This window comes from Nestor notabilis, unplaced genomic scaffold (assembly GCF_000696875.1).
Source record: "Nestor notabilis isolate BGI_N333 unplaced genomic scaffold, ASM69687v1 scaffold14892, whole genome shotgun sequence".
In the NCBI taxonomy this organism is placed as follows: Eukaryota; Metazoa; Chordata; class Aves; order Psittaciformes; family Psittacidae; genus Nestor; species Nestor notabilis.
The window spans coordinates 1-14,093 of record NW_009917996.1 but is presented as its reverse complement, the minus strand read 5'-3'; the positions used below and the strand labels follow the sequence as shown (position 1 = coordinate 14,093).

General features: G+C 39.1%; 1 protein-coding gene across 1 annotated transcript; it reads left to right on the top strand.

Moving 5' to 3' along the window:
• Nucleotides 1-219: 219 nt before the first annotated feature.
• CHP1 (calcineurin-like EF-hand protein 1) lies at nucleotides 220-10,961 on the top strand (the record flags this gene model as incomplete). The annotated part of the gene is made up of 6 exons (XM_010009507.1): nucleotides 220-292; nucleotides 5,773-5,853; nucleotides 7,113-7,240; nucleotides 7,945-8,006; nucleotides 9,020-9,142; nucleotides 10,459-10,961. Coding segments are annotated over 6 exons (521 nt in total), but the record flags the coding sequence as incomplete, so codon positions are not given.
• Nucleotides 10,962-14,093: the final 3,132 nt, after the last annotated feature.

The window sequence follows — 14,093 nt, the reverse complement described above, 5'->3', positions numbered from 1 at the left end:
GACAAATTTTTTGGGCTTATTTGTAGATTCTTGAATACTAAGATGCAGTTTACAGCTCCTGAAGTTCCTACGCTGCTGATTGCTTTGTGTTTCTGACAGGACTTGTTTCGTGTGATCTTTTTTTGAGCACAGTGGCTCAGTGTAATGAGATCTGTTCTGATGAGGAATCATAAACATGCTAATTTGTGTTTCTTCTTTTGTTTTTTTTTTCTCCTTCAGTCTCCCACAGTCAAATCACCCGCTTGTACAGTCGCTTCACCAGCCTTGACAAAGGAGAAAATGGCACTCTTAGGTGGGTATCGTCTTTGCACTGACACGTATCTGTGATGGTGCCTTGCTGTTGCAGGATGCCTGCAGGTTTTCCTCATACAGTGAATCAGTGAGGCTATTATAACAGGTTCTTTCATACCTACTGTATACATGGACATGGAAGTTTGTTCTCTTCTATGAAAGGTCAGGAGAAATCTGATTGTTGAACTGAGGTACTCTAAATACCGATTGTCTTTGCTGTAGTGCTGAAAGTTCGTAGCAGTTAATACAAGAAAGGTTATATCTGGTATTCAAGGAATTACAACACATGTTCAGAAATGTTAAACCACGTTTTTACAGTGTTTATTTCTTACCTTTCTTTACATGTTGCTTCTAATAACTATTACAGGAAGGATTCCATTATGTCATCTTCATCCTGGCTTTCATTTAAAATGATCATTTATATTTTTGTGAGCATAGGCTCTTAATTGTTTCTAATACCCAGTGTCTTTTAACACTACTTTGATCTGCAAGCTATTTACTATTGTTAACTTTACACCTCTTGTTAAACACCCGTTTCTATTAGTATGCTCAAAAATAAAAAAGAGCTGGAGCTGGGACCAAGTCACTGTGAATAAGCAAATAGAAGTTTTACTCTTTAAAATAGTAGTACAGGATATTCCAGGGCCTTTAAAGTGTTTGTCTTCTGTCTACAGTTTGAAAACTACACAAGTGAACGGGTTTCCTGCAGCTTAATCAATTAAATAAAGATGAGGCTTAAACTTTATCTGCAAAACATTTTTCACTTTGATGGACTGAGTCTACTGGAATGACTATTCTCAACTGAAAGGTAGACTAGTGGGATGATTGCCTATTAAAATACGTCTCTACCTGTGGTCTTTGTTCTCTAGCCTTTCCCACTCTGGTTATTGTATTGTGTGTTGATATTGCCTTGCTCTTTATTTAATGAACTAATTATGAATTCTGATTGTATTAAATTGCTTATTAGTCTTCTCTTTTGATGTTGCCTATGAATTGCATAGTATTATGGAAACATATGACAAATTAGTGCTGTCAATGGTTGCACCAGGGAGCAATTTTGCAACCAGCACAGTTGTTCTAAGACCATACTGCCTCTAAAAGTCTGTTCCTTTTCCATGTTGGTGCTGCTATTCAAGGCTTATCTTTGGAAACAAACCTACAGCTTTGAAAACTTGCCAAAACTTGTAGAACCAGTGCACAGGGAAGCTGGAGATAACGCAGGAGAGAGTAGGAAGGGGAAAAGGACTTTGTAGTGTAGTATATGAGGTCTGGCTGGAATGGAGTTCATTTCTTTCATAGAAATTCTATCCCAGTCTAAAGCAGTAAACAAAGATTCAAGGATCATCTGGGGTTTTGTATGTGATTGTAGGGTGCACTATAAACCTATAAAAGGTAGACCTATGTGTAAAGCTACAATCACTGCTTAGCAAGTGAAGGTGACAAGTTGTAAGATACACTGGTTTTGGCAGGACTAGTAACTTACTGCAGTTTCCTTTCCTGAAGGAAATACGCAGCTCCTTCTAGTGCCACAAATTACTGACTTCTCAGTTAACATTTAAGTAACTGATTGTGAAATTGTGCTGTAAACAGGACTACTGAGTATTTTTGGTTAAAAATACTCTCTCTCCTCTTCTGGCTTGTGTAGGTATTTTAAGCTGACTGGCTCCAGTGACTGGTACTGTGGCTGTACTGTAAATGTCTGGACTGCATAGCTGAAGGGATGACAGAATGGATGGTGGGTGTGGAAACAATTGGGGTGGGATGGGCAGGAACTCCTTAAGCCCACTCTGTCACCAAAGCCAATGTATCATATAAACTGTAGCATTGGCTAATTGGCAATTGTGACATACAGATCACCTGATGATACTGTAGGTAAGGTTAATACTATTTATGTCTCACTATTAATTAGTTGAAAAAGAGCAGTGATAGCTTCTTCAGACTTTGTATGTGGGTTTAGACTTCACTGGTGAATAAACATGGTAGCTGCCACACCAGTCTAGCACAGTTTGAACCTAGCACACATTCTTCCTCAACTCTTCCCTCCAACTTTAAATTCGTCTGTTGAGCCCATAAAGTTTGTGTAAATTTCAAAGTGATTGTACTCAGTTTATGTAAGAGGAGTAATTAATTAAATATGCTGTGAATGTCTGTTGCACAATGCTTAGCTTCATAGTGTTATGGATGAGAAGGTTGTACTTCTATTGTTGATAATCACGTGGTACTTGGGAAAGGAAATGAAGTTTGTTTGGAAAATCCCAGTAACTGTGCAAATTGTGATCCCTTAACTTGCAGTCTTGGCCTCTAAGCATAGCCTGTTCCCAAACATGCCTGACAGCAGCATGCAAGTTTTGAAACCTGTCCCAGCACCCACAATATGTGGAAACCATTAAGTAATGGAAAACTACTTCCTGAAAAAAACAACAATGAAGGCAGAGTAAGAGCTATAGCTTGGAAGGTTGTAAATGCTGGTTTCTGAAATACTGATCAAAGAGAACTTGCTACTGCGAGGCAAGTGAGATGAAGTTACCGCTTGCTTACTACTGCCAAACAGTTTAGAAGGCATGTCTTGTGTTTGTTTCCTGTGAGCAAGGACAACTGCTTCCGTAAGGATGACTTATTTACACCTTTGACTTATAAATCAGACATGACAGAAGTCACTCGTGACTGATCAGGAAAAGAAGTGGTAGGCAGTTCTTTATGGCATAAAATAAATCTTTAAGTGTGTACCACTGTTCTGAAGAAGGGATTTGGATTATAAAATGATAGGGTACTAGAGTAGTGGGTACTTCCACTCCTTTCCTTTCCTGCTTCTTTTTTGTATATGGTTTGTTTTCTTTCCATTCCTTTACTTTCCCTCAGGTCTAGATAGCTCTACCCTTCTCATCCCTGTTGAGGGAACAGTACTCTGCTACTATTTAGAAGTAAAAAGGATGAACAACCAGAAATAATGGAAGAAGGGTCTAGCAGGTTTCTGGCAACCTTTGGGGTAAGGCAGAGCCTCCTTTACAGTAGTGGTCTGCTGTGTCCTTTGGAGGATATACTCATGCTTAGAAATAGTTGTCTGTCTTAGAATATACAAATTCCTTACTGCAAAGTATGTATAAATATACATGCACTGGCATATATATTAAGTGGTTGGCCTGCATAATGATAGCATGCAGTTAAAGGTTGCTCTGCATGTTATGTTTAAGCAAGGATTTAATAGAAGCCAGATTCCTGGAAAGGTATTTTAGAAGAGCCTTGTTGCTATGGTATGTGAATACAGAAGAAAAAGAGGGCATCTCATTTCCTGTAAGCTCCAGCCTCAGCCAGGTGAAGTTGGTCCCTAATGACTGCAGGAAACCTTAGTTTATGAAGGGCAGAATAACTTGCCTCATGCATTCATTTACTTTTATGGCTGTTACAGCTATTCCAATTACAACATTTGCTCAGTAATGTGCTCTTAATAAGCAAAAATGGTCTACTGCAATCCTGACAATGATAAGACAAAGAGATTTGAAACCTGGGGAATTGTTTGTGGTTAATTGTTAATCTCCTGTTAGAAAGCAGAATAACTGGAGGCTGAAATGCCGAGTGTAAATTGAGGCTGTATATCAAAAAGCAGTGATATGCAAGTAAAAAATTCTGGAGCATTAGGATTTTGCTTTACATGAAAGAGAGGGCAGCTGCTGCTTTTAGCTTGTAAATGTTAGCACTGATGCTGAGCTCCTGTTGGTAAAATATTGTTACTAGGACACGGGCTTTCCACATCGCTGCATCTCCTGCCGAAATGGCTAATGCATACTTTGCCTTTTAGCTATAGCTTAAAATGCAGCAGTCCTGAAGGGTCTGGTAACAAGTTGATCATGTTATACAGATGGTAACTTTGCCTATTAAAAATAATTCAGACCTGGTTGGAGCAGAAGTTTGCTGAAATAGCGTAAGCACACAGCCAGGTCACTCTATCAGAGGTCAAACAGTTTAACCATGTTGCAACAGATTTATTATAATTGAGACTCAACAGCACTGTGGTGTGACCGGGTGCAAGGTGTGCTTTAGAATGCATTGAAAACTGGAACGTCTTGCTGCTTTGCCTTTCCCAGCCCAGACTAGTAATCACGTTTGCCAATTCCTTCTTTTCCTCCTGTGTTTTTAAAATGACAGTGTTACAGAAGGTCAGTATGCTTGTTATCAAAACCTTTTTGTGTTTACTTTGCCAGTTTTTGGTATAATGTCATTATGAATCAAACCTTGTTGCTGATTCATTCGGTTTTAAAAGTAGCAAACGTATAGTAACCAGGTTAGAGATTTTGACCCAAACTTCAAAACCAGCAGGACTGTATTTGACTTGAAGGGAATTGCTGATATTTCAGGAGATTGGGCAGGAAATCTCCTGCATCCAGACAGAATAGTTTGGGGTTTTTTTACAGGCTCACCCCATTGCTGTTATGTTTGCAATTTAAATTATTATGGAATACATCTTGTACTGACTGATAAATTGGTGTGCTCTGTTGTGAAAGGACAAAGCAGGCGGGGGGGGGTGTGTGTGGAACCCAAATATGTTGACCACAGTATTCACTAAGACACACTTGGTGTGTCTGTTTTGGTCACACCAAGGTTGTCTCACTTTCCTGTCAGTGACATTCTATTAGGTTGAAAGAAAGGAAAAATTATTAGAGCAATTCTAGGAATAGAGTGAACCCTGTGTTCATGTCACAGTGATCTAAAATGTGTTGACATCAATACAGCTCATGACAACATCCAGATCAGGAAAAGCTGTAACAATGTAAGCATAGCTGTGCTTGTACTATACTGTGTATATACAATCATGAGCAGAGAAGAGAATGGCTGGCAAGAGCAGTGAGTATTTGCAATGTACTGGTGAAGTTACATCTGGTGTACAGGCCCCTGTCAAAGTCTAAGTTTACTACTTTAAAATAGGAGTGCTGCTTGGTCGAATCTAAAATAATCTGAAATTTGGCATTTATAATACGGTATAAAATTGCTGCATAAATGAAAACTTCTATTAGAATATGCAGATCACCTGTGGTATGTTTGGAGGAGTATGGTATTGTGCCAGGATCTGGAATGGGGTAGTCTGGAAAAATGCCAACTCAAATGATTCAGTTCCAAAATATATTAAAAAACCTATATTATTTTCATTTTGAAGCTGCATTTTCTTTCAAAGCCATTTCAGAAGCTTTCCTTAAATTGCAAACTAGTTGGCATCTTACAGGAAGGTTTCTAGCACAAATGATATCTGAGAAGCAGTTAACATGGTAAGTGAGCACTGCAAGTCTGTAATGTAAAATACAGGCTTGGCATTGTCTTTTGTGCCATTAGCTGTAGACCAAATGTGGTTTGAAGAGTTATATTTTAAAAAGCACCAAGTGTCTGGCTGTGGCAATAGGGCCCAGTGAATGTTTTACTATAAATTCTCTCCAAGGAACTTTTTTTCCTCTGACTTCAACTTAATGCAGCTTGTGATCTTGCTTTACTTAGCCGGGAAGACTTCCAGCGGATTCCAGAGCTTGCCATCAATCCACTGGGAGACAGAATTATCAATGCCTTCTTTCCTGAAGGGTGAGTTCCAATAAAACAGGTACAAAATTTATAGTTTGTCAGAAGTTTTGATAGGACTGAAATGCTGGTAATTAAAGCACAGATTTTGAATTTACTAATAATTGAACACCTCAAACTTGTCATGAAATGTGTGTGGGTACATTGGTTCCTCAGCATGTTTTTATTCTGTAATGAGAAATGCTTACCAACCTTACAAGTCTTCTGTGTGCTTTGTTAGTTGATGAACTCAGGCTTCATGTCACAGTTTTCTGCTCTTTCTTACTGTGCTGATGAACACTTAGAAAGCAAGTAAAGGGCATGTATTTACTTTGGTTCTTAAAGCAAACTTAGAGTAATACTATTTTATGCTAAGTAGTATTGCAATTAACTAATTCAGTCTCATTTTTCACCTTTAAGCCTCTAACTATACCTTTGTTACTAGATCAGCTTGTGTTTGGTTTTTTTTTGTTTTCAGTTTTTGATCACATTTGAGACCTAGCTTATGGCACTTCTAACATAAATCCAAAGAGATGATCAAGTTTGCAGTGCTGTCTGTCTATTTTACCTCTCTAGATTGTTCTGTGAAATCTGCTGCTGTTCTTGAACACATTTGCCATTACTGATTCATGAAGATTGGAGTGACTAATCAAGTCATAATATAAGCTAATACCAGGCAGGCTTTCCTGAATAGAAAGCAGGTGTCATGGAAAGTACTTAAATAGCTGGTTCCCACAGAGTTAAAGAGAGCTATTTGTCAGAGCAGGGAGCAATGGCTGCCCCACAGACATGAGCCAAGTGTGGCAATAAAGCTGGCAGGGGCAATGTACTTAATGACAAAGGGCACAGCACCTGGACAAGCAAAGCAGAGCAGCCCCAGTGACTTGCTGGGTCAGCCAACAGTTGCCAGACAAGTTGACAGGTCAATCCAGAGAACAGGGGTCCAGATCAGCAAGATATACTGCCAGACTCAGGCACAGCTGCAGGATAGCTCAGGCAAGGGCCAAGGGTGAGGGCTTGAGCTTTAACAGAGCTTGCAGGCAAGGATTGGGGAGCCCTCAACAAGACTTCTGTTTTTTAATACATCATACTTCATAACTGTGTGATCCCAGGTTGGAAATGCTCTGTAGCAGAGCTGAGTTTGAACATAGGCAGCCAAACCCTGGGGAGGTGGGAGTGTAAGAGTCTGCATGGTCTCAATGCTTTCGACATTCGTACTCTCTACTGAAATACAGAACCCATATAAGCTATGCTAAAACTGATTTGCTGAAATGCTTATGCAGAGAGGACCAGGTGAATTTCCGTGGATTCATGAGGACACTAGCCCACTTCCGACCCATAGAAGATAATGAAAAGAGCAAAGACCAGAATGGACCAGAACCACTGAACAGCCGAAGTAACAAGCTCCACTGTAAGAAATGTGAACCTCTCTATTGGAGCAATTATTTTTCCTCTTTTTTTCTGGGAAGCAAGTGAAAGGCGTTCGGGGTCTTCTGTACAGTCCTTCCCTGTGGAAGGATATTCTCTAATACATGATTACATGGTTCACAGATTTAGAAGCACCATCCCTTCCATGAATGGCTTTTCTGCCATTTTCTCCAGTCTTCCATATAATACAGGGCTTTTTCCTTACCTTTAGCTGAGTACTTTCATGAGTGTTTAGATGACTGCCTACAGTATATGAGCAGGCTGCTCTTGCTCACTAACTGAAGTTGACAACAGTGCTCAGAGCACTTAAAATTTCTGTCTTATCTCATGCAGAATATAGTCAAAGAGAATTAATGGTAATGTAAAAATGGTTGGCTCCAAGGTTGAAGGACTGAATGTATCTTAGTGGTAATTATACTTCCATGACTTGGGACTTTGAAGAAATACCTCTGCAAGCAGAGTGCTTTTGAAAAGTACTGAGTACTTCATTAAGATTTTTCACTTGGCAATACTTTTGTTCCTGTATGCAGTAATAACACGTAATGGAACTGAAAATGAATTTTTATGGCGAATTGAAATTCTAAGCTAATTCTCTTAAAATAACTTAAGAACACTTTTATAAGTGTATTGCTACAAAGAAAAATAATAGCACTTGAACTAAACTGCTCATTCTTTTCTTCCCTGTAGTTGCTTTTCGGTTATATGACCTAGATAAAGATGACAAGATTTCCAGGGATGAGCTTCTTCAGGTAAATAGCAGAGGGCTGCTTAGAATGACTCCATTCTGACCTTCTGTGTGACTACCCTCTTCGTTCTAAATGGGTGTGGAGTTACAACAGTCTTAAAAGAAGAAATTTGGTGACTAATTGTTTATCTCTGGTTTAAAGCTTTAGATATGATATAAGACTTCGATCTCATTTGGTAAGCTACATTGTTCTGTAGGAATGCTAGATTCCCATTTAAACCAGAGTGTTAGGATAAGCAGATCCTATTGGAAATGATACCTAAATATCCAGCAAAAAAACTAAGCCCCTTTTAAGAACTACTTTCTATTCTAATAGGACTTCACAGGGATAGTCCTTGGGGTGGATTAGGTTGTTTGGCTGATGTATCCTCTCAATAGAATAAAACTTCTTGAAATTGCAGCAAAGGTAATCAAAGTTCATCAGTGCTGCATATATACATGAAACTAGGCTTGAGCTAGGAGTAATTACATACTACTAATCCTGGGAAGTACACATGGCAATTTGTGGTTCCTGCTGTAGGACAAGGTTTTGCTTTTGACTGAAATTGCCCTCTATCTGCACAGGAAATACTAACTGTAGAGAGTAACGGCAGTTATCATTCGACCATATACTTAAAAGCTTCCTGTAGGCAACTATCTCAGACAGCAGATACTTGATTAAATGTTGGTATGTTTTGTGGGGAAAAATATAGACAAAAGCACTGGAACAAAAGATACTCATTCCTAGTTCCAAAAGCTTTCTCATACTCTGCCTCTTCCTCCTGTCTAGTGAAAAGGCAGGATTCTTTGTTGAAGGTGGCTACAAAAGGAAGCTCTTTCCTGAAAGTAGTGATGTACAAAGGACAAATAAAAGTCTGTGTAGAAATGACTTCCATGAAAATCCTCCAGAATTGTGCTTGTATGGTGTTATTTTGAGAGTGTACACGAGAAATAGCACTAAGAATACTTCTATTCCTATATCAATAATGGTTATTTTCATTACAAGAATAGTAATCTGGGGAATTCTGTATGTTTCAGGTATTACGGATGATGGTTGGTGTAAATATTTCAGATGAGCAGCTGGGCAGCATTGCTGACAGGACAATCCAGGAAGCTGATCAAGATGGAGATAGTGCCATCTCCTTTGCAGAGTTTGTAAAGGTTGGTAAACTACATTGGTAATGACTACAGGAAACTGCTCAGTAATGGGCAAGTCATTCAGACTTAAATGCAAATGGAAACAGAGAAAGTTGTTCAAATAGTCCTGTCTGAATTTGGGCAAAGCAAGCTTTCTGCTAGCTCTTTTTCTTCCCTTCTTCATCAGGACCTTTATTTTTTTTTTATATTGTCAGGGTACTAATAATTAGTCCATACGTTTTTTCATGCTCTTACATGAAGAAACATGCTGTAGCTCTTACAAGCCACAGCACTGAATACACTGCAGAATTTTCACTTTTTGCAACTACTTTTTTCTACAGAAGTAACCTGACTAGCAGTTACAACAGAGCAATTCTTCTGCTCTACTTGTGCTGATCAGTTTTCACTTGTAGATTTTGTCTGTTAGCAAAACAACTAATACTAGCATTCAAGTTCCTAGCTCTGAATTACATCTTTTGTTAGTCAGAAATAGATGTAGTAGGAAGGAGCCATTATATAGTCAGTGGAGATAGCTGCTATAGCAGAACAATTTCAATTACCTAATGTAGATGGCATTGACAAGAGGAACCAGACTCATCTTGGAGGTGGACACGAGGCAACTGAAACAAGTTGCAACATAGGAAATTCTGGTTAGCTATGAGGAAGACTTTATACCAAGAAGATGATCATAGCTGCTGAAGTTGTAGAACCTCGTTCCTGGAGAAAGTTAAAACCTAACTGGACAAGGCCCAGAGCAACCTGATCTAGCTGGTCCTGCTTTAAGTAAGAGTTGAGGGAGCTGGACTAAAAGACTTCAAGTCTTTTTCAAATTAAAGTTACTCTAATCTTGGAACAGGGAAGTCTACTGCCTGAAGCAGCCTCTGGAGCTGTCAGTGTTAATAGCAATTCAGTGAATGAAGCTGTCACCTCAGTTTTACAATGATCTGTTAGTGATGCTGTGCTCCTGATTTAAGCTCTTCAGTGACTTCTCATGCCCCTTCTTCTGCTCTGTTCTTCCTTCTGTTTCTGTTCTTTCTGTTTCCTGTGCATTCCCACACAATCTAATTTTGGGAATCCAAGCCTTTCTGGGCTTTTGGCAGACTGAAACTGCATTAGTTACATGTTGGTTGACAGCCTTTGTCCCGCTTTAATGGCTGAAGTTTCTTTCCTTGGAAGGACCTTAGTCCAGAATGAAAAACAGCAGTCTGTAGATGAAAGACCAGCATGCCAAATTGAAGACATCCTATGTTCCTGCCCACTTCCTCTACACTATAGTAGAAACCTTGTAGGAGACAAGTATGTACAGTAACTTAAGTAGCTGTTTCTGAATTTTATTGCAGGTTTTGGAGAAGGTGGATGTAGAGCAGAAAATGAGCATTCGATTTCTTCACTGATGGATGGAGAGCCTGTTCCTTTGTACCCCTATTATAATGAATAGAACTTCATTTTCTCCTTAGCACCTTCCCCCAGAGCGTTGCTACTGGTGAATATACAGTACATTTCCAACCCCTCCCTGATTTGTTCTACCAATGTGAACATGCCCTGTGCATCAGGAACAAAGGGAAATGGCTGCCATGCAACTTGGAAAGGAGCATTTTTTAAAATCTTTTCCTTCAATTTTTTTTTTAATCCTTTCTCCCTTGTTCTCCTTCTGCACTACTGTTTCAGCAAAAATGTCTCTCCTTATGTACTGCTGTTTAATCTACAAACTGATTCTTCTGAGCTCTGAATCAGAATGGAAAACAGGAACATGCCACAGAAATGCCCTCTGAAACACTTTGGAGACAAGCATCTACTCAAATACTAGGTGCAGTGATAACGATTCACTTTTGTTACCAGTAACAATACCACCTTACAACTGCCTTTCCCGCCCCCCCACTTTCCCATTTGGCTCTTTACATGCAGATATGTTTCTTCTAAGTCTGCCTTTCACTTAAGGACTTCTCAATTTCTATGGCTTCATTGTACAACTAGCACTGAATGCATGATGATAGCCTGGATTACTTTAAAGTGCTGTGAATAGATTTTATTCTTTGTGGGATGGATTCACAGGGACAATAGGAGAATCTGTGGCTGAGACAGGCTGTGATGTCCTCAAAAAGAATAGGAATTCTGCACTAAGTTGCTTAAATTGTTCCAGTAGCACATGCAGAAACTTAGTTTTTGTCCTTGACAGCCACTGGACCATGAAGTGCCCTCTCCAGGTTACTTTGCTCTATGATCCCTCCTCCCATCAGGGTGGTTTTGCCTCTGAAACTGTAAACTTGTTTACCAGTGTGCATAATGCAAGAAAACTACTCATGCCAAAATCTGGATTTGTAGTTCTGTCACTGCCCCTGGAAATGGTGTGAACTGGGTTGGTTTTTTGTTTGGTTTTGTTCTTTTAATCATAGTGGCCTATGAATAATTATTTACATTTTCCGGTATGGAAGTCCTGGTCTGTTAGATTTGTGTTGAGGGTGGTAGCTGTATTTATGAAAGCTCTGGCATAATATGTTCTTCCCCAAAGCATATTCTTAACCCAAATATTTTAGGATATATTTCTACACAAACCTTCTAGTAAGTGTAAGATGATTAATACTGATAGTATAGTGCTAAAAGTTCAAGTGGTAAAGATCATTGAAGATTCAGTAGTACCATAATTTTCTGTGGCTAGATTGGCAAATTATCTCATCCAGTTCAGCTGAAGCATCCTACAGCCTGGGAGATCCTTCCAATGAAACCAAAAAAACCCTGGGAGCTTCTTTATTGAAGAATCAGTGTTATAACTGCTTCTCCATGTCGTGTGTTAGCATTTCTATAAATACTTACCAGTCTCAAACTACTCTCAAATGTGCATTTCCTTTTTTCTCAGTTCCTTTAATTATTGCTTTTTGTTAAAGAATAACATGCAAGCGTCTGAAGGATTTGTGATTTGTTTGAAGGAATGGAGAAGTGAAATGTTGCACTTTGTTGTTTTGCAGAGTGTAGCACAATTCCAGAAAGAAATGTAAATTAAAAACTTCTGCTCTGTATGAGAGAGGAACATTATAGCTTTATGACCATGTCATGTAAAATAGGAATGTAACAATGTGAACAGACTGAAAAGTTAAAAGTGTTTGTAGGCTTTGTGATTTGCTTAGAAGTAGGTGTTGCTCTCTTCTGGCTACATAGTTGTTACCTACGGTTGTGCCTTATTGTCCCAGTAAGACTGGAAATTGTATTTATCAATCCATAAATAAACCTACTGTATAAAAAAACCCAACCCAACAAACCAAACTATTCCCATATGGTAACTGACTATCCTTTAATGATTAGAGAAGTTAAATACCAGTAGAGTGGTGCTAGCAGGCCTTACAAATCAATTTCTTATCACTGAGCTTATTTGCAAAGTATTAATGATCCTTTATTTGGCTGGTAGAGTGGAGGAAACTAGCGTAAAACATGAGCTCCAGAAGAGAGGGCACACACCCATACTACTGCACTGTGGATCCTGTAACAACATGAGCTTTACACATCTCTGTGGTTCCAAACTAGGCTTGCTTTTTTTTTTTTTCCCCCTCTCCAGTGTTGTAGCATTGTTCTAATTAAAGATTAAAGGGTATATAATACCAATGCTAGTTTGTGATGTCTGTCCTTAGCAAGTCCTACCTTAGGCATCAGGTATTCTTGCTTATGTGCTTTAGGGTGAACACAAATACTCTACTAGGTGCACAGCCAGCAAAACCAAACGGAAACAAAGACTAGGTACAAACCTAACCCCCAACTATCAGAACTTAACTTTGTTGGTAGCTGTATAAATCACATGGAAGCCACTGAGTATCTTTATTCAGTGTCCTGAAATCTGCATATTTCATATGTAACATAAAAGGTGTTAGACAGTAAGAGAAGGAGTTTTAGAGTTAAATGTTAAATTTATGTTAAATTTAAAATTGTTCAAAACTAAGCTGTACATAAACAAGTAAATTTCCAAGTCATACTTTGCTTGTAGAAATTAAGTCTTCTGGGGACGAAAGTCAACTGTGAAGCTTAGTTGGGAAAAGGAGTAAGATTATCAAACTAAGCTGTACATAAACAAGTAAATTTCCACGAAAGTCATACTTTGCTTGTAGAAATTTAGTCTTCTGGGGACGAAAGTCAACTGTGAAGCTTAGTTGGGAAAAGGAGTTAGATTATCAGCTCAAAGGCAGAGCTACTGAGTATTTCATCTTTGTCTTATGAAAGTGCAGTGTAAGGGGCAGGTATTTAAATACAGATGAACCATTTCCAAGTCTACTAACAAGCAGGAAGTAGTCTGTTACACTGAGACTCTCTGGATGGCTGGCTGCAGAAATGCATGGTTGCTACCACATTTCATTAGCTGTTACAGTATTATGAAGACTACAGGAAGCAGAAATAGGTTTTAGAATACTGAGCCGTGGCAAGTGACTTGACTTAAATAGCTGTAGGCCCATTAGCATGGCTTTACATGTGTGCAAAACAATGCTGTACTCGGTGCAGGATTTGACTCATGAAAACCAGGACTAAAGATAATGTTAATTTCCATGATGTTACAATGGAAAAATACTTTAAAATCTGCTTTCAGGTTTTTGAATTGACAACCTTTTGGTGGGACAGAGCCTTGGGTGACATAGTCCAGGTTGTGGCATCCCTGCCCATGGCAGGGGGTTGGAAGTAGACGATCTTAGGGTCTTAGGGTCCTTTCCAACTCAAAGTACTCTGTAAGTACGTGTGTGGATATAACGCTGAAGTTGGCAGAAGTGTTTCATTTTAAGCTGACACTCCGCACTGAAACACTACTTAGTAGCAAAGTGTGCGTTAAATAGATTAAGATTTCAACTGAAAGGGCTTGTAGTAGCTGTCTGCGATGAATCACGGTTAGACGGGGGTGTTTCTCCAGTTTCTGAATGGTAAGTACTCCTCTTCACACGGTTCAACGCAGCCACCCCTCAGCCGAAGTGTAAAATTACCGCTGCTTAAAAAGAACAACCGTCCT